Source organism: Clinocottus analis, unplaced genomic scaffold (genome assembly GCF_023055335.1).
Source record: "Clinocottus analis isolate CAN_PGR_092001 unplaced genomic scaffold, fCliAna1.0.p SCAF_1, whole genome shotgun sequence".
NCBI classification, from domain to species: domain Eukaryota; kingdom Metazoa; phylum Chordata; class Actinopteri; order Perciformes; family Cottidae; genus Clinocottus; species Clinocottus analis.
Window position 1 is genome coordinate 14,543,041 of NW_027175820.1, and position 26,116 is coordinate 14,569,156.

At 41.5% G+C, this 26,116-nt stretch overlaps 2 protein-coding genes across 11 annotated transcripts in view; one reads left to right on the forward strand and one right to left on the reverse strand.

The window, feature by feature from the left end:
• Positions 1-259: 259 nt before the first annotated feature.
• On the forward strand, positions 260-21,362 carry pax6b (paired box 6b). Of its 8 annotated transcripts, none has more exons than XM_068584723.1 (14): positions 260-401; positions 6,264-6,447; positions 9,348-9,401; positions 10,164-10,187; positions 12,627-12,757; positions 13,088-13,123; positions 13,209-13,424; positions 13,801-13,966; positions 17,069-17,227; positions 17,525-17,607; positions 17,720-17,870; positions 18,427-18,539; positions 18,810-18,951; positions 19,645-21,362. In XM_068584723.1, the coding sequence occupies exons 2-14, from the start codon at positions 6,435-6,437 to the stop codon at positions 19,728-19,730; spliced, it is 1,374 nt and encodes a 457-aa protein (XP_068440824.1). In that variant the 5' UTR covers positions 260-401; positions 6,264-6,434; the 3' UTR covers positions 19,731-21,362. The 8 variants fall into 8 exon arrangements, with proteins under 8 accessions (XP_068440824.1, XP_068440913.1, XP_068441169.1 ...); XM_068584812.1 differs by lacking the exon at positions 260-401 and adding an exon at positions 5,933-6,030; XM_068585068.1 differs by lacking the exon at positions 260-401 and adding an exon at positions 8,983-9,054 and having other exon boundaries at positions 6,191-6,447.
• Positions 21,363-24,276: 2,914 nt separating this feature from the next.
• The window catches only part of elp4 (elongator acetyltransferase complex subunit 4), a 56,381-nt gene continuing 54,541 nt past the window's right edge, over positions 24,277-26,116 (reverse strand). For all 3 annotated transcript variants that reach the window (XM_068585443.1, XM_068585360.1, XM_068585526.1), the window contains one exon: positions 24,277-25,306. In XM_068585443.1, the coding sequence (XP_068441544.1) occupies positions 25,178-25,306 (129 nt within the window). In that variant the 3' untranslated portion in view covers positions 24,277-25,177. The remainder of the gene's footprint in view (positions 25,307-26,116) is intronic.

Genomic DNA, 26,116 nt, shown 5'->3' on the forward strand with positions numbered 1-26,116 from the left:
TAAGATGAAACAAAAGGACGTGGTCCCTTCAGAATGACGTGTCAGTCCCTGAACACAGCACACATCGGACAGTAAACAGGCCGGTGTGCTCACATGTTTATTTTACCTTGTACTTCCCCATTCTGCGCGCTGTGTCCTGTCCAAGGTATGACGTCGATCCGTCGCTCCAGCCAATCACTGCCAACGCGAGGCTGATGCTGAAGGGAAAGTTGCTGCTAAGAGCCGCAGATTTTTTTCCCCACTCTCATTGACATTTCAACTCCACGACGGATCCAAAGGTAGATAGATGTTTGATCGGGACCTATAACTTTCTGTCGCTGTGACACGGAGGAGAGATCCGGGGCAGGAAGAGGCGACTTTACGCGCAGGATACCGAACAGACAGCTGCTGCCTGCCAGCCGGTGAGTTTGGACAAACTATATTTGATTAAAATATATATATATTTAAACCCCTAGTACATTTAAAAATGCCCCCCTTGAGCATAATTAAACACTGAAAATAGGCACACTTTGCCTGATCTCCTTCTAACTTTAAATGGTGCAGAGAACATTCAAAGCAGAAACCTGCATATTGCAGAGCGATTATAAGACTGATGGCACGGGCTAACTTTGGGCAAATTGTGGGGGAAAGTTGCACGTTGCTCCGTATAGCCTTCGGGAGATGTGGACACCCGCATATCGTTTAACACATACGTGCTGACTTTGTTTTTGTTGTCGTCACTCACACACGCGCGCGTGTAATCAGCGATCTTCACTGTAAATTTGTGAGCTTTACGCTGAGGGGGAATTAATGGCTTCGACCTGGACAGTACATGTATTGTGTTGATGGGGATCTATTCAGCTCCGCTCGACCCATCAGCGCGCTGTAAATGACGCTCCATCAGCGCAATATTTCAGTTTATTTACTGTGCTTCTTCCTCACGCTGCAACCCACGTGCGATTTTTGGAGAAACAACTTTTATATTTGGGCTTAAATGTTAAGTGAAAGAAGTTATGAATTCGTGTAGTGAAATGCATTTGAAAGCAGTTTGCAAACTAAAGTGTCGAGTTTCAAAGCCCAGCTAAGCATGTAGGGAAATCTTATCTTATCTTAAATGACATGATGCACCCCGAGGGTTTCAGACTGATTTGGATTTAAAAAACTGCGTGGGCCTTGTGTTTATATCACTGGGATTTTTTTAAATTATATTTTTTAGTATTTTCGTCCCACCTCTAATTATATGAACGTACATGTGTTATTTTTTATTTATATTAGTATTATTTCGTGCATAACATATGATGATATAATCAGATATCCAAACAGTAGCTGTAAGTTTGGCTCTTGCATGTTTGGGTCCAGTGTTTCTTGTCTGTCACGCTCGCCGAGCAGCGCTGTGACACCATTAGCCTTCAGCCTTTTGCCAGGAGAGGGCTTCTGTGGACTGCATAAGAAATCCTCGAGCTTCTCCACAAACTTCAACGATCAATAGATTAGTGAAATAAATACAAATGTTGCATCAATGTAGTTCTCGCTCAACACAACACACCTTCTCCAGAAGGAAGATGCATCCTAATTTAGTTCAACATTACATAATGTTGTAGACCTTTATTGTGATGGAACATGTTTAAAGCGCGCTCTCAAAGCTGTCGATTTTTATTCATTTTGAAAAGCAGAGTAAGGACCATTTGCGACGTTTCTATTTTTCTGGTGGTGTTATTTACTTAATTAATGTGTGTGAAATAATTCGACATTTGTTTTCTCTACCGGGACGCGCTCCATGTGCATGCACTCTTTACAAAATAGCAGATTAATCAAAGAACAGCGCAAAAGTCAAACAAGCATGTGATTGTTTAATTATTGTTGCTAAAAACAGAGCTGTACATTGTAAAAGTGCAAATCATTTATGCAAATAAACCAGCGTTATCCTCATGAATCTCTTTAGAGAGAATACATGTGACAATCCGAGGCTGTTTGATGAATGACAGGTCATCTCAACAAGAATACATCTTAGAAATGCAGGTCGACATTTGTAGTGATCATTTAGATTACAACATGAATAACACCAGTAAAACATAACAATTGTAGATTCAATTTTTTTTCTTAATTTTTCCTCGTCAATCTTATTTTTTTTTACACCTTTAACCAAATAATTATTATCATCAACAATATAAATTGTATAGATAATAATAAAACCATAGTATAAGTCATTAGTATCATGATGAATTGTAGAACAATATAGGATTTAATTATTTGCTTAACAGTGCATACAGCAGGTTTATTAAAATGCTGGGCCTTAAATGATCACTTCTAATGAGCAGCAGTTGGGATTTGTAGGAGGTAATAATAGTAAAGCAGGATGTACAATGTGCGCAGAGGTGTCCTGAAACAAAACAAAAATCTGGGTTTTACTAAAAAAAAGGGGGAAAAATAAATATTAAGGGGACATGCATCAATACTTAAATTTCACTCATACACTCCAAATAAACACAAGGGAGTCGTCCCAGTCTTTTTTATTCATCTGAAGCAATGTTGTTACAATATTGAAAGATTTTCTAATAGACCTCCCCAGATGTCCTGCTGTATAAAGGTGAGTGAACTATGGCCTTCAGTGGGGGATCATCACAAAAGAAAACAAGTATTCATGAATTAAGAAATACAACAACAGGTTTTCACGAAAACTAAACTAATTGGAAGTACCAGGCGTATTTCCACCAGTGTTCCACGCAATTAATTAAAATTGTATAAATGTGCAATAGCCTCTAAAGGATACATTATAATCCTAAATAATAACCAAATTAGAAGGGGGTACCCTGCACTACATTTCTCTCCCTGTCCAAAAACAATGTCACTGTTTTCCACCGCAGCTCCTTCCTCTTATGCCTCTCTCTCTCTCTCTCTCTCTCTCTCTCTCTCTCTCTCTCTCTCTCTCTCTCTCTCTCTCTCTCTTTCTCTCTCTCTCTCTCTCTCGTTTTTGGCATTTAAAAGTTTCTAGATATAGGTACAAATACCAAATTGCCTCGGGAGAAATAGCGACAAGATTAGGCTTTCTTTTCAAGGCCTGTGGCATTAGTCGCTGTTAATCCGAATTGGGCTAATTGCTTTCCTAACATCAGCCTATCACGTTTTTTTTTTACTCACTTCCAACAAAAGTATATATATATATATATATATATATATATATATATATATATATATATATATATATATATATATATATATATATATATATATTGACAGGGTTGTTGCTGATAAAGATGAAAGTCTATACTTGACATGCGAGTGCAGGTTGTGAAAAATAACCCTGAAATCTCTCAAGAGGTGAAGACAAGGAATTAGCTCTTGGAGCGGATTTACAGCTTAACTAAATAAATCAATAACCTATGGAGGTATTGTTTCCAAAGAAAACTACTTGACACACTCATCGGGGAATCTGTCTTTTCAGCGAGGGCAGGTTAGTGGTGGGAATGTTTGACAGCTGCAGTCTGAGACAAGTGAGTGGCAATAACATTTGCACTACAAAGGTAAACTAATACAAGCATGCTATTACTGATTGAACAATGTTTTTTCTTGTTTTTGCAATTGAGATGACACAACATTTACTTTTACGGGATGTTTCATGTTCATCAGAATTTATTTACACAATTGAGCAGAATTTAAGTGTCCAAATTAAAAAATGATGATGTTGCTCATGACTGAAAACAATGGCTATACAATTGCTCTGACGCACCTGTCCAAGCCAACATGAGGCTGACCGACATCATTTAGTAAACACTGCAGAGTTGCAATCAACTATCTACCGTCACGGAGTGGCTCTAACTTGAGGTCATGTCTATTATCTCCACAGAAAAATGATTTCCCTCGATAAAAACGAGTTATTTCTGAGTAACATCGGTGAGAGAGTTAAACTCCACCTCCAGCGTGTGTTATTCGGTTTTACAGTAAATCATAACCAACCCGAGTTTCCCTCATAGCACAAACTCCTTTGGGGTGGGGTGTTGTTTGTGGTCTAATGCATGTCTAATAGGGGGGTCCTTGACGTGAAAATGTTTGGGACGCCCCCCCACCCCCCTTTCGCTGATATAAGCCGCAGCCATTCACGGTAGGCCTATAGGCTGAGCCACCAGTCTAAGTGAGTAGAAACAATGCAGGAAGGAGAAACAGATGAATGTGCTCGTTTAGTTTACGGGTTGTTTGATGAAGGAGTATTGGCCAAAGTGTTGTTCCTCTCCGCGGGACCCTCGGTGACAGTTTGAGCCGGTCCTCTCAGCTCATTATCTCGCCGGCCCACTGAGGGCCCCATTCAAGCCGGGCAGTCCCACTCTCTCCCCCCTGCCTCCCTCCCTCCCTCCATCTCCCTCTCCCTCTCCCCCCCTCTCTCTCTCTCTCTCTCTCTCTCTCTCTCTCTCTCTCTCTCTCTCTCTCTCTCTCTCTCTCTCTCTCTGGCAGCGTCGTTTGTCTACTCATTGAACCCATAGTCAGGAATGCGATGGTTGTTAGGGAGCCCTCTTTCACCTCCGAAGTGTTTTATTGATGAGCTCTGACTTCTCCTACTTTTTCACATGTCAAAGAAAGTCAAGTGTAGGCCTCCATGACTTCATTTCAAGGCCTCCATCCCCCCCCAAAAAATGATCTACCCTCCCCCTGCTTATGCCTGTCCCTGCACTCTCTCACTCTCCCTTTACCCTTTCATGCACCCCCTTTTCTGCTTTAGTTTGGCTTGCACGTCTATACAACCCTCATTCTCTTCCCTTCGGGTTTCCTCCTTTTGGAGCAAGCGACGGGGCTCCTCAGAGCTGAGACTGGTGCTGCCCAGAGCTCCGGGTGTATGCTCACACACGGGCGCAGAGGGGTTGCTTTTGGGTGCGTTGAGGTGTGCGTTAATAGCCAGTCATTCAACCAGCGCAGTTTGGGAGCGTGTGGCCATGGCTGCACAGTCATTTGCTTTACTTTATTTACGCGTGCTATTTGCTGTCAGGTCGGAGGAGTGACGTTGCCGTGCCTCGCAAATGTGTCCATAAAAAGCAGCGGAGCTTGCCTAAAGGCTGCGCTCTTTACGCTTGGTGTTCTTGTTGACAAGAAGGGTACGGCGATTCAGGGGAAGGTGATACCCAAAAGAATCAACAAAAGCACGTGGTGGACATTTTTGATCGTCTTTAGGGAGTGGAGATCGTTCCTTTTTTAAATTTATTTTTAAAGCCAAATATTTATAAAGTAGATAATCCCTTGTCCCATATCAGGCGTCATTTCCATGCAGATGTCTCCTTTCATGGATAAGTGTCGGGCTTCAAATTCTTATTTTGGAGCAATACATTAAAGTGGTACGATAACTGAGGTTGTAAATGACTATACATCTGACAAGTATGCTGAAACCTACAAACACACACAAATCTGTACATTTTGCAACGTGTATCCCAACTTTTCAACATAATATACGTTGCTACATGAGATGAATTGAATATGCACAGCATCGGCTGCTTCATAAGAAAGTAAGCTGCAGCTCTTGGTTATTTCCATGTAGTGTTATGAGCTCCAGCTCAGCTCACGTGTGCTGCTGCTGCTCCACTACGCCCCGTCCCCCTCGCAGCGCTAGTTAGCCTGAGGTTGGAGCTGAAGAATAGAGCCTTCCGACCAATGGGCATTTCCGAGGCAGTTGCTTTGCAATAGGGCAATATTCAGCAAGTGAGCGCAGGGTATTTGCATGCGTGGGCTTATTAGTGGGTTGGGAAGACGAGATTCTCTCTCTCTCTCTCTCTCTCTCTCTCTCTCTCTCTCTCTCTCTCTCTCTCTCTCTCTCTCTCTCTCTCTCTCTCTCTCTCTCTCTCTCCCCCACCCTCCCTCTCCCCCTCTCGCGCTGTGACTCGGCCCCGTTTCCCGCTTCCCGCTTTTGCTGTGGTGCAGGGGGAAGTGTTTATGTGGGGGATGATGACAGAGGTCGGGTCGCGCTAATGGGCCAGTGAAGAGCGGCGGAGGGAGGAGAGGCGAGGCGCGCACAGCGGACCAGGAACACATAGGCCTACATTAATACACTTGTTCCATCGCTAATCAGCATAGGTGTGTTCAATCTCTCATCCCCACCTCCTTCCACCACCACCATTCTCCCTCCTTCTTCCCTCCTCCCCTCTCTCCCTCCCACCCTCCCCTCTCTATCTCTCTTTCTCTTTCTCTTCCTCACTCTCTCTCTTTCTGACTCTCTCATTCGCTCTCTCACACGCCAGCGCACATCCTCGCCCAACTCCGTGCGTCCTGACATCTGAGTTCACTGTCAATCTCTGTCCCCTTCGCAGGGATATCCCCTCCGTCTCCGCCGAAGACCACTGGAAACTAATTTTTCCTCTACTAAACTTCCCGAGAGAGACTGATCCTGGTCGGCTTTTTTTTTTGTTGTTGCTCGTTCTGTGGTGTGGAGAACTAGGCTGTAGCCTATAGTTTACTAAGGACTTTGATAACGACGCAAGATGCCACAAAAAGGTAAGATCCTGACTTAAAGTTTGTCTTTGCTGTTAAATTATGGAAGCTTATTCTCATTATTATTATTATTATTATTATTATTATTATTATTATTATTATTATTATTATTATTATTATTATTATTATTATTATTATAGGTCATTTATTCGCGGCTGTAGATTGAGGTGTCTTATCGTTGGGACTGTGCAGCCTGTCTTCTGACTGGACTCTCAAAAGTGCGAACAGCCTTTAGCGCCTCTGTCTGTTTTATCTGCTGGATTGTGTTGGTGTGTTTAGGCCTACGGAGAGCTTACCGCTTATTTATGACAGTAAAGAGTAAAAAGTCACGTTGGGCCAGGACAGTGATCATCGTGGAGAATGGGGCGCAATGACCCGTTGAGGAAAGGTGTCAGATTGATTCATGCAGGCGAGCCACCGAAGCGCCTTCTACAAAAAAAAAAAAGAAGCTCCATGGAGCACTTGGGGAGTCGGTCCGTTTTAGCGTGTTTGTGTACAGCGTTCTCCCTTTTCTAAGATGATTCCCTTGATGACAGCGAAGTTAACTACTTTTACATTTCAGCAGTTGGGCTAAATATTATTTAAAGTAGTCAGACGCCATCGTTGACAGGCCTATCAGTCTATAATTGTAAATCATGTTTTAAGTAATTTGAACGATACACCACAAAGTGTGTATACAAATTGCGGCTTTAAAACTATTTTGCCAAAACAGACATATGTAGAATAAAACAGGAGTATTCATATACTGTTATTAGCATCTTTATAATAATTCTGAAGATAAAGTCTGCACAATTCAGCCTTAAAATAGGCCTAATATGTTTTTAAAAACTGTTGGAAGAAACACACCAGGCCTGAATAAAAAAGGCTTAATAATTGTGTTATTGTTTATTCTTTGCGTTAAGATTAAACATGTTGATGATATGCATGCTATAAACTAATTTACTAAATGTGTGTAATATTTAACATATTTTTTTCAAATAATGTATCTGTCAGCCTGCTATACGCCGGTGCCATTGTAGTCAAGGCCCACATGCACTATTTCTGCATATGAATGTTGTGAGCGCGGCCAGAATAAGCATTTTGAATTAAGACATTGTCGGATTACTAAAGGAAAAGAAATGCAGATTAGATCGTAGTTAACCTCGGGAACAACAAAGTTTGAGCTTTCGACCTTAAATAAATGATTAACTTGTACCTTACAGGGCCAAAAGCTTCTGAGGACAGAACATTTTCAGGCTGGTCAGACTGTTTTTATATTTATTATTATTAGTCCACTTTAACTCTGACATGGCATCAGGCCAACCACAAGAAGTCTATTTGCATTAGTTAGCGGTTGTTTTAGTAATGAGAGGTTATGCTAAACAGGCTAACTGCGGCTACGTGGCCCAGTGTGATGGAATCTGAATTTGATTAATGCAGCTTATTTGTTAAACATGAAAGAAAGCTCCAACATAAATGCAGTGGCGGCCCCTGCGTGCATCCCAAGAAACTATCCCTGGACTTAACACAGTAGTCTGTTTTAGACGTCACAACCAGGAAACAACTTTACATGGAAGGAGAAAACGAAAACTTCAGACTTCTCCCTCCCTGGCCCCCTTTTTATCTGTCCTCCTCCAGTCAATAGCTTCTTTAATGCATTTGTCTTTTCCAATTTAGCGCCCTACTGCGCTGTTGTGTCTTTAAACCCGCTTTACAGCCCGCACCAGCAGCACAAAATAACCACCAAATATTGCTTACAATAAATTACTTTCAAGAAACGTTTTCTAGAAAAGCGAGGCCAACAAAACTCACATTCACGTTCTAGCGGCACCGGGGTCACGATCGTGTGTGCGTGTGTGTGTGTGTGTGTGTGTGTGTGTGTGTGTGTGTGTGTGTGTGTGTGTGTGTGTGTGTGTGTGTGTGTATGCGTGCGTGCGAGAGCGAGAGAGAGAGAGAGAGAGAGAGGGGACAAGTGTGTGTGCGCGTGTGTGTGCGTGTTTGTCTGTGCGTGCGTGTGTGTTTATGAATGGTCCCGGAGGGGGTGGATGAATGCCTCCGGCTCTTTGTATTAATCTGAACTTGTTGGTGTGTTTAGTGGGGAAGCTGTGTTTCTAGTCGCGGAGGCCGAGTTTTTGCCCCGGGTTTGAGGTATACGAGGCAGGAAAGGGGGTGCATTGTTGCGAGTCCAGCAGGCTTTGTACACCAGCTTTGTACCCCCTCCTGGTCTGGACTTTTGCAGTGCAGTGAGGCGAGGCAGACAACGTGTGTCACTGTACAGTTTCTACGACAGACTCCCTCACAGGAGGAATATCAAGTTTATAAGGCAATGAGGGCATACATAGTGCTGTAAAAGTTATAGGCCCAATTTCATGATTTTTTTTGACAAGCGCTGTCTGAAATAGGCCTTACAGAGATGTTCAAGAAATTTAGTCCTGCGTCAATTGTCTTTTATTTGCTTGGCAACAACATTGAGATTAATTGTAAATGTAGGGCACAAATAAAGATACATAAGTGCATCAGTATAGCTGTGCTAATGTGTTGTTTTGCTTTGTCCTATAGGGAGACATTAAGTAGTGAAAACGGCAGATGATTGACTAAATTGTTATAGAGGACAGTCAACTCTGTTTCCAGGCAAGTTTAATTAAAATACATACACACACTGAGGATGTGAATAATATTTATGTATCAATAATGTTTTAAGCACAAAAATCCGCAGACATTCTAATCGAACGATGAGATGAGCAACTTAATTTATAATATATATATATATATATATATATATATATATATATATATATATATATATATATATATATATATATATATATATATATATATATATAATTGTTGCAAATAATTTGACAGTGAAAATGAAGATGTGTACATGATGCTAACCAGCTTTGTCTTTTTCTTGTGACGTGTAGAATACCACAGCCAAGCCACGTGGGAGTCTGGCGTAGCCTCAATGATGCAGAACAGTAAGTTGTTTTCATATATATTTTTGTTTTTGAAAGTTTTGATTACAGCCGCAAGTTCTAATGTGGCTGCATGAAGCAACACCCACTGACATTATGCACTGCTTGTTGTAGCGCAATAACTTTAGGAACACTTTAAAGGAAAGGATATACGTGCAGGCAGACATTTGCATGACTATGTGGTGCAGGGGCGAAATATTCTCAGTTATTTGATGGCCGTTTCATTGCTGTTAATTTATTTTTTGCAATGATAGGTAGAGAAGTTATTATTGAACAAGTTAATCACACGTCGTCCTGCTCCAGAGACAGAGGGGGAAAATAGAGGGGGTTGGGTTGAGAGGGAGATTTTTGTTTCTGGTTGAGTTGGTATTAAATAATTGCACAGCCGTCTGCATTAGCGTTAGAGCTGGCTGCCAGGCTGAATACAAGATTAGCTGCGTAGAGAAGAGCCCTGCATGAAACATGAGGAATAGCAATAATGTCTTATGTAGATTAGTCCATATTCTTCACGGACAGACAGCATGAACTAGAAAGAAAATGATCATATTACAACCCCAGGCTTTACTGTTAGGGTGAGGCAGAACAGCGAAAGATACATATTACCAACTATATTGTCGTGGGTGCTATAATAATAATAAAATCTTGGTACATGAAGTTGCTTATGGCCTCTGTGTTTAAAGTGGCCTATAAATGAGTTGAATATCTGTGTGTGTTGAAACAAAAAAGGATAAACATGAAACATTTTCTCTCTTGCTGCTGGACAAGAGGTGTATGACATCTGTGATGAAGGTGTGTGCGATGATTTTATTATATTATTCTCCATATACCTTGATGACGTGTCTGTGCTGTAATCTGTGCGCCTTAGTTTTAAAAAAATAATACAAATGTTTGAATCCAATGTTGGACAACATCAATGTTGGACAGTTGGATTGTTTGATGTGGGGAGAAGTGTGATAATTAAAGTGACCTGTGATAAAAAAAACAAAACTAAAAAAAAAAAATCATTTTTACAAATTGATGGCATTAAGCGTCGTATTTTATAAGTACAGCTATTTTTTGTTTATTTGTATTTTATTTTGTGCGTGTCAGTGTTTCATTATAGAGCTGATGGCGCCTTATCAAAAGCATGCACAGCGCTGCTGCTTTGCAGCGGATTGATGATAATGGGATGCTCCCCTGGCTTGGCGTGTGATGTTTGGTGCGAATTGCCGAGGAGATATCATTGGGCCCGGCCCTTTGGGTTGTCTAAAGGTCGCGACGGCCTCGGTGGCTTTTGTGCTAATAACTCCTGGGTGTATATGGTGGGGAGCGTCCAAATTGACACCATATGTTTTCCTATTAGTCGACTTGCAATAGAATACAAGGCGCATAATCAGCGCCAGCGGGCGAGATCGACTCTGGGCACTTGAGGGAATTGTGCCATGATTAAGACTTAACCTTAGGAGAGTTACATTTTTATGTGATGTCCTTATCTGACGGGTTTATCGATCCAGAGGATTTATATGATAGCTATAAATCAGCGGTGACGGAGCAGCTCCGGAGAACCCGCAGAGCAGGACTGCTAAATGCGGGAAGGCCAATTTCAACGTAAGAAGTCTATTAATTCCACTTAATCCTGGAATTATCAAAGAGCAGGAGGGATGATAATGGATTAACTATCAATCAGATCCATGCTGGAAGATTATTACACATAGCGGCCAACGGGGATATGTTACTCCTTTGAACAGGTTTATTTTCACAGGCCCCCTTTGCTCATTTATATACAATTAAGTCCGCAGTTTAAAGCAGAGTCCTGTGACACAGTAAAGACGCCTACCGATTGCACACAACAGGAATGCAGTGGCTGTGAGCATTTGTTGTCAAATACAAACAAGGGGGGAAAGAACTGCATGTCACTTTTAATATGTTAAGAATCCAGGCGCGCCCTCGTTGCTGTGACCGCGCATAGCCCCTGGCCACCTTAAAACGAAGTCTCCCTCGGAGGGTAAACGAGTAGGGTCCAATTTTGCCTGAGTGATATCCAAATGCAGACAGAAAGGGTCGTTTTATCATGCTACTATTTGTCGTGACGATGCGATTTTCAAAAGCAGAGCGGTGTCATAAAGTGACATGCCTGCCACAAGTGCTCCAACTGATCTTTTCAATTAGCCTCCCATGCATGATCCGAGGCGACTTCCGCCTATTTCCAGAAATTAAGCTCAAACTTGACGTGCAGCTAGCTTTATTTTAAAGACAAATGTCAGGCAGGCTCATCATATTTTCCCCCTCTTCTATATTTGGAGCTTATTTATTGCTAAGGAGCCTCTGCTCCCGGAGTCAATGTACCGGGCGGCAGCGCAGGGGAAGGGAGCGGAGACGCAGAGAGCAGCGCAGGCACTCCGGGGAGCCAGCTCTCCCTTTTGGCTTCAGGTTTGCCGGTTTATTCTGCTTTACCATGGCATCATTTAGGAATCATTTTCAAAAAGCAATCTTTTTGTAGACACTAACCAATCATAAAAACGCTATTTTAGAGCGGGATTCCTATGTGCTGTCTGTCTTATTTATGCGTATTTATTGTGTGTTTAGAAGGACTCTCGTCGACAGAACTTCTCGATTTAAAGTCACTTTCCAGAAAGCGATTCATTTGAATTAAAGCCAATTTAATAGATTATTTCAATATAAGTATTTTCTGTGATTGTCAGTGCTGCTGGTTATTATTTTGAGGGTAGTTGTTGAGTGGGGTGCAGGTGTCGGTGATGCGCAGCTGTACATGAAGGGATGGATAACGGTGCGACTGTTTTGTTACCGACGTTTGCCGGTTTGATAAAAGGTTGGTTTGATTTTTTTCGGAGCAAACGACCGACTGGATTTTTAATTTAATTTTGAGATTAAAAGAACTCTATTGAGATGTTTTGGTTGATGCGAGGCTATTGTCGTGTAATCATTGGTCTGCATGTGTTACTGAATAACTGCGCAATGCGTGTGACTGTACCGAGCGGCTTAAAAGTTTATTAAAACTATTGTTTGATCAGCGCGCTTCGATTTTAAACACTTTATTCCCATGGCAATTCATTTTGAAGTGAACTGTCTGTATTTCCGTATGCTGTCTTCATGTTTAATCTTTAACTATGATATCCAAAGCGCGTATTCCATTCTCTCCGTTAGAATAAACTAATTTGCGTGATCACATATGTTTTAATTATCGTTATTTTACGATGTGCTGACTGCGATGCCTTTGTCTCCATGTAGGTCACAGTGGCGTAAACCAGCTTGGTGGTGTGTTTGTTAATGGTAGACCGCTGCCGGATTCCACCAGGCAGAAAATAGTTGAACTCGCTCACAGTGGAGCTCGACCCTGCGACATCTCCAGGATACTGCAGGTGACAGCCACACTCCTTCTTCAACACAAAACAGGTTTCATGCGGAATTTGTATTCAATGGATGCAAACTGATTTTTTTTTTTAAACAATAAAGCCAAAATATGCAAGACATAACGGTATGGCTTCCCCTTAAAATCCACATTTCTTGAAGCAGAAATGTTGCAATTTAAAATTGTATTTAAATCAGTGAAATTATGATTTTCTCGTTACATCATTCCGTTTACTGGAAATGTAATAAGGCCGACAAAAAGGAAAGTAATCTGCCTGCTCTTATAAAGAATACATCTAATGCCTAATATACCATTGAAGGCATATTTTTTGTGTTTATAGACCCATGATGAAGTCCAAGTGCTGGACAGTGAAAAGGTGATAATTATTTGACGTCATCTTAGAAATTCCGCTAATAGTCGTAAATAATGTATGTGAATTGTGTCTTTTGTTTTCTATCCAGGTATCCAACGGCTGTGTGAGCAAGATCCTGGGCCGGTATTATGAAACTGGCTCCATAAGACCGAGAGCAATAGGCGGCAGCAAGCCCAGGGTTGCCACTCCAGAGGTGGTCGCGAAAATCGCGCAGTACAAGCGGGAGTGTCCGTCTATCTTTGCGTGGGAGATCCGTGACCGACTTCTGTCGGAGGGGGTCTGCACCAACGACAATATACCCAGTGTAAGTGTAAGTGTGTGTGTGTGTGTGTGTGTGTGTAAGTTATGTGCATGATTTAATTTGCCACATGAAATGACTTTTTTTTCTCATGCAGTGGAGGAAAAGGAGATGGGCAACCAACCATTCAGTCTTATTAAATAGAAAGTGTGGCGCGCGCATTACTGCATGTGTGATCATCCAAACATACAATCAATTAGAAAGAGCGTGCTTTGCAGGAACATCTTCCTGTGCACATTTATTATGATTATAAGGTGTGTGTGTGCGCGCGCGCGTGCGTGTGCGCGCGCGTCACATCTTTTGTACCCGCATATAGAAACACACTGATGGATACGGGGCACCATCTAATCTTTACTTTTATCATATGCAATTTGTCATTCAGGTGTCATCGATAAACAGAGTCCTCCGCAACCTGGCTAGTGAAAAGCAACAGATGGGCGCAGATGGCATGTATGACAAGCTGAGAATGCTCAACGGTCAGACAGGAACTTGGGGGACCCGGCCCGGCTGGTACCCCGGAACATCAGTGCCAGGGCAGCCCAACCCAGGTGAGCCTCATTATCACACAGTGGCATTAGAGACACCTTGACGCGTGCATTGTAAGGGCGGATACAGTCGGACGGTGTTTGACTTCTGAGGCTCAGTGACATTTAAACACAGTTGTCTTAGTGTCTGAAGGTGGATACATTAGGCTCCATGTGAACTCCACACAGGTCACCATAAAGGATCACGCTTGAATATGAATAGTTTTACAGCTTCCTATTTCAGTGGTTCCGGTCCACGGCTCTGTTTGCGGGAAGGTATTGTATTGACATGCTTTGATGCCCTTAACAAGACCCCCAATTAAGATTAGTCGATTAGAGCAAGCCATAGGTCATGCATGCAGTCTGAATGCTTCCACTGTCCCAGACATGGATGTGCGTGACAGCGGCTTGTCCTTTCAGCAGAGGTGTCCACCCAACAGCTTGCATCTTCCTCCCCTCCTGATGGGGAGGCAGAGCCGGGGAGCTGTGTGCGGGGATATTAGTACAAAGGAATGTCTTCCTTCACACGCAATGATTGGTTATGGGAACGGTCCGCACTACGTGTAATTGCTCATTAAAGAGGGCTTTGTCTCTCATTATGGCAACATGCAGGAGTGTGGAGATGGTAAGGCTGCTGTGGAAATGTTCCACTTCAGAGAGTTTTCTGTCGGCCTACTGCAGGCCAAACACTGAGCACATTTTATTATAGAAACACACGTGTGTACGCTTCATTTAATATTTATTCTAATTTGATAGTTTTATGATAAAGCATTGCGATGTATTAATATGCATCAGAAAAGGGAAATACAAGTGCTGAAATTCAGTCATTGCAAATACTAATTAGTATTTGTTTGAGGATCACTTGGACACGTGGAGCTGTTATCAACAAGCAGCAAAGCGGAAAATATCATAATAACAGCAAAATTATTAACGTTAATTTGGAATAATAACAACATTGTTATTATTGTTGTTGTTATTTATAACAGTTATGTGCTTCTTTAGTTTTGTATTGTTGTTATTATAGCCTCTAATTATAATAATTTAAACCACAAGAAATAATAAAAAATAGTATTATTATTTAATAACTTTGTTATTTTTTTCTATCTTTTTAATTCAATGACTATTTAAGCAAAGCCTGTTGTCTCAGGGGAACGAAAATATGTTTTCCATCCCACCGCCGAGTCAGCAGCTATAAAGGCGACATGCAGAGTGACAGGGCCCCAAAAGAAGACAACTCTATCCAAAGAGGAACGAATAAAAACTCCTTACCGATTTTGTCTTTTATCTCTTTCTCATTCCCATTCGCGGGCTATATGGCTCTAAATCCCGTCTATAGGATTTAGTCTCTCACTTTCTCTTTCAGTTCTAAGCGGTTTCTCAAGAGTGTTTTGATCCAGTCTCTGCAGCTGAAAGGTGCCGCAATTGGTTCGGTATCTCTTTTTTGCTGCTTTTCCGCCTGACTGGCTCAGACATCGTGATACTAAAGAATGAGTTTATTTCCCAGCGCTTTTATAAAGAAAACAAATCCCATCCTAGCGTCAGTGGGTCTGGCAGAAGGATAATAGCTGCACATTCACTCCTTTTTATGGATTATCCAGAGTGAAGAAACAAATAGCGTGGATACAAACTATTGGCCTATAGAAGAATACTTTTGTCTATTTGTAGCGAGGGAAATTGTCAAGAAACATGTTGCATCAGGTTTTCCTCCAGTGAACCAAGACTTTCACATTTAGACACACTAAATATGTTTTCAGGGCAACAGCAAGCATGCACAATTGCTTGTGAGCAAACCTGCAACTTGAACCCACATGATGTAAATGTTTTTTTTTTACATTATTTTTTATAATATCTAACTGCTGCATTTTTCACACAAGACAAATAAAAGTTTGCACACCTTAATAACATTTATTTTTTAGGTGTCTATGAACCCACACGTTAGAAGCTTCATGCATGGCTTAGTAGGCCGTGCTGCACCTGTTCCTACCTCGTGTCCACGTGCATGGCAATACTCTAAAACGATGCATGCTAATCTGGCTGAAAACATGAACAAACTTGGCATACAAAACGCTGCATTCTACTACATGAGTTCCACCCACGACTCCAGACAAACATCCGTGAGATATTACATAAACCACTCTTATCGACGCACCCCTGCTTACTTTCGCATTAACTTCTCGGTGTGATAATGATGTCCAACAACAAGACAGACATTAGTCGATAAGCCTCGCCCTGCAACTGAAGGGGCAGTGAATAGATTGGCCTTATTTTGGTTGTTCAGGGGGTTGCAAGCTCTCTCCTCACTCATTTGTTTCCAATTGAAGACAGAAATCCTGACTGGCGTGTAGCTGGCCGGGGGACGTGATTAATGATGGTAGTGGATAAGGGTTAACACACTGGACTCAAAGCTCTGTTGACTGGGATCCTCGTGCGCACAATGCCAAAGTACTATAGCTTGTGCGCCTCCAGAGAGAGAGGATCCTTTTGTCATCTCCTCCAATAGCCCCCCTCCCATATATTACACCCACCGAGGGCTCACTGCTCGTCCCTGGCTGTGTCCATAGTTTAATGGTTTCCCTTACTCCTGAAGGCATTGTATCATTCTGAAAAGCGTCTTCTCCTATTCAAAAGTTGGTGGTCACCTCAATGGCTATACCAACGCCCATATGGGAACGACCATTGAGGCATTGCGCTGCCTTAAAAAAAGGGGGCAAGAGAGTTTGGGGTTTTAATACATTTCATAGGTCTGAAAAGAGGCTCGCCACATCTTGTCACATTTCTCTTAACCTTTTGAGAACACACGCCATTGTTGGGAAGCGATAAGTACGCAGAGCCTTTCCCTCGCCAGCCTGTTTTTCCCACAATATTTTATAAACAGTTCAATCGCGAAGCCTTTTTCATTATGTTCCCTTTCCACGCAGCCGGTCGTCTGTAATCTGGCAGCATTAGGAAGCAACTGCAATAATTCCTCTGATTTTGAATTTAATCAACCATGATAGAGGCTTTAATTAATGATGTTGCACCGCGGTCTGTACAATTAGCTGCAGGCCGATACAACACGCGACCCGAGAATTCATTATTCAATTAGCTTAATTGAATGTATATTTTCTTCATATGTTTTTTTTGCAGACGGCTGCCAACAACCAGACGGCGCAGGAGAAAACACAAACTCCATCAGCTCGAATGGGGAAGATTCAGAGGAGACACAGATGCGACTGCAGCTCAAGAGGAAACTACAGAGAAACCGCACGTCCTTCACTCAGGAGCAGATTGAAGCACTGGAAAAAGGTTAAAGCAATCAGTGAATCGTTGAAACATTCATATCAGCCATTTTGTGTTGATTAATTTACACAATATCACATTCCTGTTTGTCTTAAAGTAGCTTGGATAGCGACATGTTCATGTTTTATTCAGAAATAAAACAAATGATCGGTCAAATATCTCTCAGACATGGTACAAAGCATAAGCCTTAGTTTTGTATATGCCCCTGACATACACATTAAAACAGACCTGCAATAATTAAATTGGCCTAGTCCTAATGCATTCCTGGTATACTAACACTTTTGTTTGTTTCTTGCATTATAGAATTCGAAAGAACTCATTATCCAGATGTTTTCGCGAGAGAGAGACTAGCAGCGAAAATCGACTTGCCCGAAGCAAGAATACAAGTGAGTGATCATAACTTTATTTTTGTAAAAACAAAATAATGACAACGGATATGTGAAAGGTTTCAACGATATTGACGATGCAAGGGAAACTAATAGGCAGCTTTCGTTGCAGGTATGGTTCTCAAATAGAAGAGCAAAGTGGAGGCGAGAGGAGAAGCTGCGGAACCAGCGCCGGCAGGCCAACAACTCCTCCAGTCACATCCCCATCAGCAGCAGCTTTAACACCAGCGTCTACCAGGCCATCCCACAGCCCACTACACCGGGTAGGTCCACCACAGCTGGGGTCGTGCAGGATAACCCCATCCCTTTAAATATGATTACAATGTGATATTTAAGAAAGTAAAAGAAACGGTAGTGCTGCATGTGGTAATACTCACATTGCATTACACACATTTACATATCGATGGTGTCGGGCCAGACAGGATCCATGCTAAATATTAGCATTATATGCGGCAGCCTGCGGATTAATATAAAAAAGGAGAAGAATAAAAAAAAAAGAGGCATTGAAGGCTGTGTGCTCCAGTTCACTTAAAGAAGCAGCGGTGGATGATCGAGCAAAACTTCTCAGCTGACTTCTATCTGCGTAATTACCGAATCAGGCACGAGGGCACACCGGCAGAGCTGAAGCGCATGCTCACAAGTCAATCACCTGAGACACACGCTGTACAGGACGTGTCCGGACCCATCGGCCCATTCAACGAGGCGTCACCTCACGCACGCACACTTAGCGCTAATGAGACGGTCGCTCACATCGGATGATTGTTTGTGGTTTTCGCGGGTTTTAAATCCTTTTTTTTCCCTCCCTTTTTTTATTCACAGTGTCTTTCAGCTCGGGGTCCATGCTGGGTAGACCTGACTCTGCTCTGGCGAACACCTACAGTGCGCTGCCCCCCATGCCCAGCTTCACCATGGCAAACAGTCTACCTATGCAAGTAAGTACCAGACCACAGCGCTCTATAGACAATCATGTTTAAAGATGTAAATGCTATGTGATATTGTATGATGATTGATGTGATTTTAAGAGTGGTATCAAACACACCATGAGTATTTTAATTTGTGTTTCCTGGCCAAACAAAAAAAACAACTTCTTAGAGAACCAAAAAGTATAAATTTAATAAAATCAAGCCACTTCTGCCTTACAGTATTGCAGCCTACAACTATGGTTGGCTAAGCTAATGTAACATTCTCTCCCCTATCTATAGCCCAGCCAGACCTCCTCTTATTCCTGCATGCTGCCTACCAGTCCGCCTGTGAACGGGCGGAGCTACGACACATACACGCCCCCTCATATGCAGGCACATATGAACAGCCAATCAATGACCGCTTCTGGTACCACCTCAACAGGTAGGCAGACAGTTCATTGTTTACCAACACGCTTGGGAATTAATCATAACAAACAGTGCACTTTTTAAATCATCTGCCACCTTTCCTGTAAATAAGGGGGTACTATAGCCAACTTTGATTCATGATCTGTTGCAGCAACTTTCCTTTTCCTTTCCATCTATTTGAAAAAACTTCATGGTTTAAACTGATCAATATTTCTACATTCCATATCATTTTCCTTCTGCAGTTGCATGAAGCTCATTTCAGAGCCGCTCTTTGCCAACATGTCAATCCCATACTCCAGCCCGTAGTTTAGTTCCACCCCATTAGGATGCTTTTACTGAGAGCCATATATACCAGTTATAGTCATGAAGAGTTAATCATGCATATCCACATTTCCTCTGTGCTAAATTGCTAATTAATTTGATTAATTTGCTGTTCTACTCTCTCAGTTTAAATGCCATTGCCAAAGCCTCAATTTATCGAGCTCGCAAGCCTTTTACTGTGCAACCATGTGCAGAGCATTGTGACTCACTGTGGCTGCACTGCTACCTATTTGCAAGCATTTAAAGCACAATGCTCTGTGCTATGAGCCTAACTAGTGTTAGCTGTCACACTAACTGTGCATGGTGCATCAACTCATCTAATTTAGCCTGGTGACTTTTCTTCTTTCTTTTTTTTTTTTACTGACATCTTCTCTCTTTGTCTCTGCAGGACTCATCTCTCCTGGAGTGTCTGTCCCTGTCCAAGTCCCAGGGGGCGAGCCTGACATGTCTCAGTACTGGTCAAGACTACAGTAGAGAGAAGAGCTACTTCACCCTGTAACCACCCACTCCACCATCGCCCTCCGGCAGTGCTCCTCACACATACACGGCACAGAAGAGTAAAGAAGGCGAGAGAGGGTTGTGAAGAGGCAAAGAACAGGAATGGAGAGGAGAAAAGAAAGAGAGAGAGACTCTGGGAGAGCCTTGGGATGTCTGGGCTCTGTTTTTCCAGTGGGACTGTGTGCTGTTCTGTAGCTCTAGGCACATTCAAACGAGGATTTGGAAGAGAGAACAACGATGGAAAGTCTGGAAAAAATGGACCTCTGTAAAGTGCCCGGTGTTAAATTTTTATGGAACAAAAACTTATCTGTTTTTTTCTATTTCCAACTTCAGTCATTGTTTCCTTTTTTTCTCTGGTGTGTTAGTAAATGGCCATTTGTATGTTAATATGAAAAACCAAGATCAAGTACTGATAGATGGACTGCTAGAAAACCATGTTGGTCTTGCGTTTGTTTGAGAGAGAAGAACCTGAGAGATTCTGCCATGACTATCTTTTGATCTGCTTATATCGAGACTTTCTACCAGCCTTTGCATGGTCTCTGGACGCTGTTGCATATCATTAAAGACAAAAAGCTGGAGGGAAGACTCTTACTGTGTCAAAAAAAAACAACTATTTATTGGTCTTATTTCTTACGAATGGATATTTAGCAGAGGAAACTCAAACTCGATCCACCCACTGAGGCTGTGGTCTTGACTCCGTTGACATGGGTCAGCATTTGCCGGCTTCTTAAACACGGATCACTATCAACAGCTCAAAGTGTGCAAAGACGGAGCGACAACTTGGACCTTTTGCTTTGGTGGTTGGATTGATTCTAGATTACCACGAAGAACTTTAAATGTGGAAAACAGGTGTAAAAGAAAACCTGTAGTCTGTAAATGGTAGACTGCGTCTTCGATATAATCCAGTTTGTTTATGTCAAAATGTAAAGTACTTGTCTTCCCTAGAAATCTTCCAGAAAGATTTCTCCAATAAAAGTTGATTTCATTTATATCCCTGAGAATATTCTATAAATGTTTCATGCATCATAAAATACATTTCTTTAGGGTCAGGTACAATTTGTCTCTTAGGTATAGTTGTATTATAGTGTCCTATGGTCAAAAAAAATTGTGCTACTAGAAATATTTAATTCCTATAATTATGATTAAAGATTGCTTGACAGAGTTTTAAACTTAAGTGTTTGGCAGTTGTTTACAAGTACATATCAGATTTAATCATTGTTGATTGTAAAACAGACCAAAGCCTTTGTATTTCATCTAGTACACAATGTTTTTTTTAAAGATATTAGTCTTGTGTTGCAAAATTTTGTAAACACGTTCTGTTCGATTACATTGGCTTCGAGTTCGTAAGACTGCAGTCAAACCCAGCAGTCCTTATTTATAATTGAAGACCATGGGAGGGTTTTTCTAGCATCATCTGTCATGCTCTTGAGTTTTGAATTTTTATTTCAGTGTGTACGTAGAACATGGACACACTGGGTTTACGTCTGAGCAATGCTTCTGAGATAAAACGTCTACACGCTGTCTCTTAAATATTTCAATTTAATTTTATTTAAAATGGAGCTTTCTAAATGTATTTTGTGAAAACTATAAAACATTTTGTACAGTAAAATTGTGTCTTAAAGAAAACCTTTTTGCCTGTTCAATGCTGTGTCTTATAAGGTGTCCATCTTTACTGTTCAAGTAAAGAGTCAACTTTTTTGACATAATGCAGCACAGCTGCATATTCAAGCAAATATGAATGTAGACAATGCAGTTAGTAAAAGATTTGTAATTGTAATACCCACACAATACTTTTGATTCCCACCCAACAAACCTCTCTTGATGTATGGGCTGAACCAAGTCGACAGACCACACAGCACAACACCACTGCACAATGAGAAAGGTCAAGCAATCCACCATCAGTGGCTCTTGTTGTAGTAGAGTTACGATGGTATGGAAAAAAAAAAATACAGAGCCAATGAAGAGGAGGGAGCAGGGAAGAGGAGGAAGAGGAGGGGGAGTCATAGAATAAAGCAGTCAGTGCCTAGAGCGAGGCAAAGGAGCGATTGTGTGGCAGAGTGAGTTATTTTGCTTCACTTGCTGCCTCAGCAGGGGGTTTGTGTCTGTGTGTGTGCGTGTGTGTGTGTGTGTGTGTGTGTGTGTGTGTGTGTGTGTGTGTGTGTGTGTGTGGATCTGAGGGTGTGTGTTAGAGAGAGAGAGAGAGAGAGAGAGAGAGAGAGAGAGAGAGAGAGAGAGAGAGAGAGAGAGAACATCTAAAAGGATAGGATGAGAGTGAGGTCAGGTAACATTCACACAGCACGTAACAGCGCCAGATATCTTGCTAAACTGATTAATTAAATTTACACATCACATTTAATATTTAATAGTCCAATCAGAACTTCGAGGATTGGCGGTTGATCCGATTTTTAAGAGCTTTTTTTTTTTTTTTTATCACAATGAGTTTATCACACAGATGGAGGAAATGTGTTTGAAGAGCCCAGGGAGGGACAGGGAGAACAGGCAGAAGAGGAACATTAATTATTACACATAGAGAACGAACAAGAGATTCAAAATGCAAGAAAGACTGCAATTAGTGGAGGTCTAAATAATACACAGCTTTGGGATGAAAAGGTTTAAATGTAATCCTCACTTGGAAAACAAGTTAAACAATATAAGTTTCTGGATAAGTTCCTAAGAACTTTGGGCACTTTGGTCTATTTTTTTTAATGAGACAACAATTCTGACCTGGAAATCTGAATTCCCACAGCAGCAAACAGAAGCCAACACTCTCCTGTTTAGTGTCAGCGGTTATGTTCTGTGTGAGTCTATGCTTTATGCAAACATAAATGGAAATTTCCCTCATCATTGTAAATACAATACATAATAGTCTAGCTTTGTATCTTTTGTATTTGACAGATATGGTAACCTCATTTGCAAAGATGGGTCTGCTTTATTAAACCAAAATTGGCAGAAAGATATCAAGTGTGGTAAAAATGAACTGACCCACATTGTGTACTTGAATAGTGCTGCAATGTGACGGCCATATAGGACACATAAGACCGCAGCTAAAGCTACTCAAGGAAAACAATATGACTTAAGGAATCAATAGGACGTGAGCAGCATTTAACTAAAAGACAGAATTAGAAAAGAACGTTCTTGACACTCGGTCCCACAGCTTCTTGTCTTTGCTTAAGGCCGAGTGAGGCTTTAAAGAAATAGGTTATGTGAAATGCTATTGTGACAATGCCAACAAAAAAAAACAACCTTGTATTAATATTTTTATATATATTATTTTTATGCGTGTCATATTTAATCCACGTTGAGATACTTTGATTTATTATAAAAGTTATAACACGGTATAAACCATTATTGAGATTTGAGCAACAAAAGAGAAAGAAATCGGGTCATACAGTGTTTATTCTAAAGAGACTCATATAAATCATTCATCAAACAAATCCCAAACCATTCTTTCTGGTACACAAAGTCATATTCTAAATGTTGTTTATTTCAATCTTGATTAACGTGCACAGCTACATGTATGTGTAGCTGTGCACAGCTACAATATGTGTATACTGAATGACGACACTGGTCGAAAGTGAGGACTGTAGCAAGCAACTACCAGCATCAACTTACTAAATTCTAAATGTACACACAAATGTGAGAACCCTCATTCTTTACAATGTGCAAAAAGTACATTTACATTATACAACTTTGCTGATGGTTTAAAAACTTAGAAAATAAAATACTTTAAACTAGGTGTATCAGCACCATGGTGACATGGCAAGTGTAAAAAAAAAAAAAAATCAGTAATATGTCAACATCAACAAATGCTAAAATGAAATGATTCTATTTGAATCTACCTAGAAGTGTATCCTGAATATGTCATCTCCGCCACAACAATAACTTGCAAAACAGTTTTTATCTTGATAACTCAAGCTTTTGTTCACCTGTATAAGTGACCAAAGTATGTCATCTCTTGCTCTCATATAGCCGACATAAGAGCACTCCATTCATGCATGAAGCTGTCAGGTAACACTACCCTCTCCCAACACGTGTTGCAGATGGTTACCAATACTGCCAGTTTTCACAGGCAAAATAATTCAAACTGGCATCAGCAGCAGACTGAGGAAAACAAAAATGAAACATTTAATTTTTCATGTTGTTTTTTTTTTTCTCTGTTTCTCCATGTCACCATTTGACCTAATTTGTTTTTTTGGACTTGTCATGGCAAAGCAGCTCATCCAGCAAACATGCCTGATGAGGTGTGAAGCCTGCACCCAAATCCAGCTCTACTACCCTCTGCCCACATTCCTGCTCAGCTCTCAAGCTCAGTGGAGGTAGACGTAACTCACCGGCAGAGTTTCAGGGTCAGATGGAAGCATCCCTATTCAAACCTGAAACCAGTGAGGCAGACCAGTGATCAGTCACACACACAACACTCACTTTACGTGCTCTCACAGTCCTTATAGTCAACTTTCCCTTCAGAGCTGGTGTTGAGACATGATAATGTAAACAAAAACATAAATAAAGAGCAGATGCTGTGTAATATGTATTTATTTGCTTTTATTTCATTAAACAAAAGCACATTTTATAACATTTTCCAAGAAAAATATTATTATTGTACAGAGAGGAGCAAGTCAGGAGTGGCCACTTTTGTTTGTACAGTACGCTCAAAGCAAGGGGAGAAGGCAGATAAATTATTAAAAAAAATTGTTTGTCGAGAGTGAGAATCTGTGTAGACAAAAACATATTTATGATGACACTTTACTTGTAAGTGAAATCCGCAAAGACAGAGAACAACAAACAACATATTATTTTTTCACCAAATGTTAAAGGGGCCCAATATGGAATTTGGAGCACATTGCCTCAACAGGCGCTCAACATCAAGATGGCCGAGTCTACGGCGAGCAGCTAACAACGCGGTAACCGATGTATGAGTGAAGGCTATGAGCTAGCTAGTTGCACAAGTAGGCGGCCTGGCTACGAAAAACAAAGCACAGAGAAGCTCAGAAAACAACAAACACGGAGGGAGTGTGAATTTGTTCTTTGCTCCGCTGTATCTTTACATTGTAAATAGTTGACTATATTAATGCTCTGAATACACCTCTGAATAATTCCATCATCTTGGATTTTAATTGGGTTAAACATTATTTACCCTGACAATCATATACCTTGATAAAAAATACCTTATGGCTTTCACATCGCAGAACGGCACATGCAATTGTCAAATTGTGAGGGTACTGTATGTTTATATAAAAAAAAAGAACTGGAAATATAGTTGATGTTTAGATCTTCCCCATTGGCTGGGACAGTTGGCAGGTGGTAATGGCTTGCAGGGTTATTGAGGTTGACATTACGTGGGCTAGGGAACAACCTGATCACCATGGTAAAGAGGACAACCGGCGTTCCAGGTGTTGGTTGCCCTTGGCAACTGTGTGGGAGCGCTAGAAGTCCAGGTGTTTTTGGACGGAACTTCGAGAGCCACAGGCCGAAGCCACCGTGGCCGCTCCTGCCAACTCCCCCCTGCTCACACGACTCACCGTCTCAGACAAGTCTGGAGGCAAATGCAGTCTCTACAGAAGTCAGAGAGAGAGAGAAAGAGAGAGAGAAAAAGAGAGAGAAAAAGCGAGAGAGAAAAAGAGAGAGCATTAGATAACCTTATGGAGGAAAAAGAAAGCACTACAGTGGATCAACATACAGTAGATGGTTCACTTCAGTGATGTTTATTCACAGAAAGCCATGTTGGGTTGAAATTGCATTAGATGCTTCAGCACTCCCCTCAGCACTGGCATCAAGGAGTAAACCTGCTAGCGTGCTGCTAAATGCTTCAGAGAGCTTTAGGTCTGTTACAGCTCACAGGGAATATGTCTGTGTGTGAGGTAAGGGTGCTTTGAGAAGTTGTGTATGACACAACAGCATGCATTTATGAGGTTGAGGTGTGTTCGGGCGCAGTTGTGCATGCTAAATCTGGACGTGTTTGCACTTGTTTGCAACACAGATGATTATGTTCAGCTAATACCAGAGTCACTAGGATCAAGTCTTTTAGCTGTTTCATAGTAAAGCTTATCTGTGGAGCAGCCCTGTGCCAACTCGAAGCACAAAGACCCTAATGAGGGCCACTCATGTAAAGCCCCCTAACACCAACACGCTAACTACTATAAACCTTGAGAGGGGCTACACTGCTCTGCTCTCTCAAGAAGCCGCGGCAAAGGCCCCCAATGGCCCTTCATGAACAAAGTCTTGAAGAGGTGCTGAGAGCGTGAGAGGAGGTGAAGTATCTCCAGAGTCAAGTGTGCACCAAACAGTGGTGTTGAGTAGCACGTTGCTCGAGTGTCTATCGAGGAAGTTAAATCAGAATACAGACATCCCGGGTACAAGAGAAG

Excerpts from the sequence above, each read along its gene's own strand:
- pax6b (XM_068584723.1), top strand. Across the intron at positions 17,228-17,524 it reads GATTGAAGCACTGGAAAAAG|AATTCGAAAGAACTCATTAT; the intron begins GTTAAAGCAATC and ends CTTGCATTATAG. Across the intron at positions 18,540-18,809 it reads CAAACAGTCTACCTATGCAA|CCCAGCCAGACCTCCTCTTA; the intron begins GTAAGTACCAGA and ends CCCTATCTATAG.